The sequence below is a fragment of the Hippocampus comes genome, unplaced genomic scaffold, assembly GCF_001891065.2.
Source record: "Hippocampus comes isolate QL1 unplaced genomic scaffold, H_comes_QL1_v1.1 scaffold458, whole genome shotgun sequence".
In the NCBI taxonomy this organism is placed as follows: domain Eukaryota; kingdom Metazoa; phylum Chordata; class Actinopteri; order Syngnathiformes; family Syngnathidae; genus Hippocampus; species Hippocampus comes.
In genome coordinates, this window is record NW_017805628.1 from 337666 (window position 1) to 341652 (window position 3987).

General features: G+C 43.3%; 2 protein-coding genes across 2 annotated transcripts in view; both read left to right on the forward strand.

Annotated features, from left to right (window-relative positions):
* The window catches only part of grid2ipa (glutamate receptor, ionotropic, delta 2 (Grid2) interacting protein, a), a 28517-nt gene that overhangs the window by 12075 nt on the left and 12455 nt on the right, over positions 1-3987 (forward strand). The window contains 2 exon segments of the mRNA XM_019881475.1: positions 2402-2677; positions 3814-3942. Coding sequence (XP_019737034.1) covers positions 2402-2677; positions 3814-3942 — 405 coding nt within the window.
* The window catches only part of slc5a11 (solute carrier family 5 member 11), a 25654-nt gene continuing 21800 nt past the window's right edge, over positions 134-3987 (forward strand). Inside the window, exon 1 of the mRNA XM_019881499.1 lies at positions 134-144. The gene's annotated coding sequence lies outside the window, so the exon portion shown is untranslated. The remainder of the gene's footprint in view (positions 145-3987) is intronic.

Sequence of the window (3987 nt, forward strand, 5' to 3'; positions counted from 1 at the left end):
AAAAAACACCGTCTTATATTCGGGCCAATACGGTAGTTTTCTTAATGTGTCCATAAGGGACTTGTCGGCAAGCTTCTTGGAGGTCTTTCGCAACCTTGATCGTAATTTTATTTTTTTTGTCCATCACACCGCGGCCATTTGATTGTCATCCGTATTCTTGCTGGAGCTCATCAGTCCTAATTATAGGCTCCTCTCGTCCTGCTTCCAATTGAGATTGTCCCGAATGCAACTTCAACAGCAAACTTTTGGCCTCCGAATGTCACGACGAGGACTACTTCCATCAAGTCGCGTTTTGCTGTCAGAACACAATAGTCGCCCTCATTCTGTTGCGTTTCGCCGGTGACGCATGGTTGTTGGCAAAAGTTGGGTGGCCTACATCAGGCGGGAAGCGCAAGCGTGTCCCCGTTGCTTCCGTGTTCCTTGACCTGGCCCAGAAAGAGCTCCCACTCCACATTCTTTTCGACTCTCTCCGCAGGCTCCGTTCTTTCGCTGAATGTATGTCAGCAATGTTTTACGAACATTTAGGATATTAATGAACGACTTGCCTGGAAGTTTTTTTTTTCCCCCCCTGAGGAAGCCTGGCCCATTAAAGTCTGTATGCTGCATAAAAAGCAAATCAGATCAATCCCATCTCGTAAAATAAATGTGGACATCGTTAATTTCCCAACGTTTGAGACTGTTCGAGATGCATTCGCCTGCATTAAGTTGGGGGGAGTCATTTTTCGCGATAACAATGATTTGTATAATTGCTATTGATTATTTTTGCAACCTGAGCATTCGGATGTTCAGCGATATGCTGAACAAACGGTATCGTCCAAGTTGCGTTTGCTGCAGCCCTACTTATTATGGTACATTACACAGGTTTATTGTTGTGGCTAATGCTACTCCCGAGTGAATAAGGTGACATACTTTTTAGGGATGCACAGATACCAATATCTTAGACCGAGTACAAGTACTTCTATTTGAGTATTCTCTGGTACAGATACTTGCCCATCCCATTTACGTCTCGCAGTTGTAACCAAATATTGTTCAAAAATATGAAATCCAAACTTTTATTAAACATGGCACAAGTTTCAGCACACAAAAATGGTATCGATGTCATTGTATCGGACCATTAAAAAAAATATATATATATATATATATATTTGCGCGAGTATAAACATCCAGTATTGGCACTATTACTGTGCATCCCCCTTTTTGTCAATGAATAAAGTATAGGTGAACAAGTGCCTTCACCTCTTTTAATTTCAGCCCCTCAGTTAATACTTGTGCAGGCTGCAAAAATCAACTCGCCGCATATTGTTATGATGGAAACACCAATTAGAGAGATGTCTCCCCTTCTCGCTTCCTCCAAACATACAAGGCTGTACCTTTGAAAACCAAAGTGCGCCACCGTGCCTTGTTTTTCAGCAGCCTTGTTTTTGATTGTGCTCGAGTCCTACGGATGCTCTGCCGAAGTGGGCCGTTTTGGAACACGCAAAGGACCCCTGGAGACTTTGGATGAAGGCTACGCTGTGGGGAGGAGGACGAAAGGCGCGGATGATGATGATGAGGAGGAGGAGGGGCAGGGAGAAGGGATGTGGGAGATTCACAAAATAACCAAGGGCCAAATTAGAGGATCTACGGACAATTTGCGTGTGCGAGTCTGTTTGTTTGGCCGTAGACAACAGAGAAGTTGTCACGACTGACTTTGTATTTTCTTGTCAAATTTCCCACATTTCTAGGTCACTCCTGCGATTTTGTTTTCCTGCTCTCGCAGCTAATTGGCATCGTACGTACCTCAGTGAGGTCTTGTGAAGCCGAATATGTCAAGCTCGGTGGGCTCTCGGTTGATGAGACACAAAAAAAGAATGCGCTGCTTTTCTTTTGCATGAGAGGCGCTAGATTCAAAGCGAGAGCTATGTCGTGCTTCCCGTGATGGCTCTTGAACGCGCACTAATACACAAAACAACGGCTGGAAATTGTTGTGAGTGGAAGTCTTTAATGTTATCGCTTTGTGCCTCTGGGTGATTCTTTTTGTTTTATTTTATTCTTTTTTTTTTTAATATAGGATTTTTTTTTCGGGGGAAAGGCACCAGAAGTTGGTTATAGGTGTGGATGGGGAGTGGAGCGTTGACTCACAAATGTTTTTTTGCTCATGTGTTTATCACGCGAGTGAACATGAAACGCTCCTTACTCTTGCTGCAGCAAGTGCATGAACCAAAACCGTCTTTTTACTGCTCGCTGAGAAGACATTTTTGAACCAGTTAAGTGGATAATACCCATGGACACAAAAAAAAAAAAAAAACAATACATTTTTAAAGTTTATCTTTGCTTATGGAATGCTTATTTCATCCATCGTTTCCCACTGAAAAGTTCACCTTGAGAGTTTCTCCCGCTTGTCCTCTACAATGTTGGCCAGGATCTTCATTCCCAAGAAGCACCGGGAGCGTTTCGACGAGGTGGTTTCCCAGAGCCTGATGAGCCGTCTCAAGGGGCGGAGCTTCAGCAACCCGACCCGGAGCCACCTGCGCCGCAGCCGCAGCGAAGATCACCCCGAACACCTGGTGGTCTCCACGCGCGCCAGTTCTGTGCCACGTACACACGCGGAGGAAAACTGCGCTCCCCCGTCCCGCGGCATGCGCAAGACCACGTCTCTCGTAGCTGGACACTCCGGCACCTCCGCAACCAACTGCAGGTCAGTGTTGTCAATAAAAATACATGACCTCATCACTCTACTTGACATAAGTAGATTCTTCAGGCATGCGTGTTTTATGTTTTGATCCATTAAACTCTTTATGCTTACATTTTTTTCAGTTTGGGTTGAAAGCAGGGGTGTCAAACTCATTTTTGTCAGGGGCCACTTTGGAGTTACATCTTCCCTCGGTTTCTTTGAAACCAAAGAAATGTTTATTCATCACATCGTATTATTACTTGTACACAAAAAAATGGTGGCTCACTCGTGTTGAAATCAGTCAAGTATTTGTTCAATTATTGCTCAAGTGAGTATAAATAGGGTAATAAGCAAAAAAATGATGGCTCACTCGTGTTGAAATCAGTCAAGTATTTTTGTTCAATTATTGGTCAAGTGAGTATAAATAGGGTAATAAAATTATTGCCAGCACCTCCGCAACCAACTGCAGGTCAGTGTTGTAAATAAACATATATGAGTTCATCACTCTACTTGACATAAGTAGATTCTTCTGGCATGCGTGTTTTATGTTTTGATCCATTAAACTCTTTATGCTTACATTTTTTTTCAGTTTGGGTTTAAAGCAGGGGTGTCACACTACTATTAGACTTTTAATCGTTGGCTTTACAAATATGTATCAAACTTGAACAACAGGGGATGGACAGTTATGATGGACATGTTCTCCTCTACTTCCCACCCTCGCTCTTTTTGAAAGACAATTAGGCTCTTGTATAATACAATATAACATACAGAGTGTGTGTACATCTTCAACGTGCCTTTTGCACATTTCGGCACAACACTGACACTTTATTAGGTACACGTGACCTGTCTAAGATCCAATACTGTGTCATTCAAAACTGAGCCATCCAGTAATGCTGTATAATCTTTTGCAATGGGTCAGATGTACCTAATATTGTGGCCCATGTGGCCAAGATTTGAGGTCAGTATTTCCTGTCACTGGACATGGTTTCTAGATGATCAGGAGGGATGATACTGAATATTGCAGGTTACTCTTTGAATACATGACGGCTGCATCTTTGTGTCCAGTATGATAATTGCAAATGGCTCGCAATCCTCGGAGTCTTGCCCATTTCCATGTTACGTCTGTTGTTGGTGCATCTCAGTCATTGTTCTTTTTTTAGGACGGTGAGAGTGTGCAAAGGCAACATGAGCTTTGGCTTCACTCTCAGGGGTCACGCTCCTGTGTGGATCGACTCGGTCATCCCCGGTAAATCCAACATCCAATCATACGCTTGTTTCCAGATGCTTTAGTGAGCAAATGTCTTCTTGCTTTGACTTGTTTTGCTGTGCAGGGA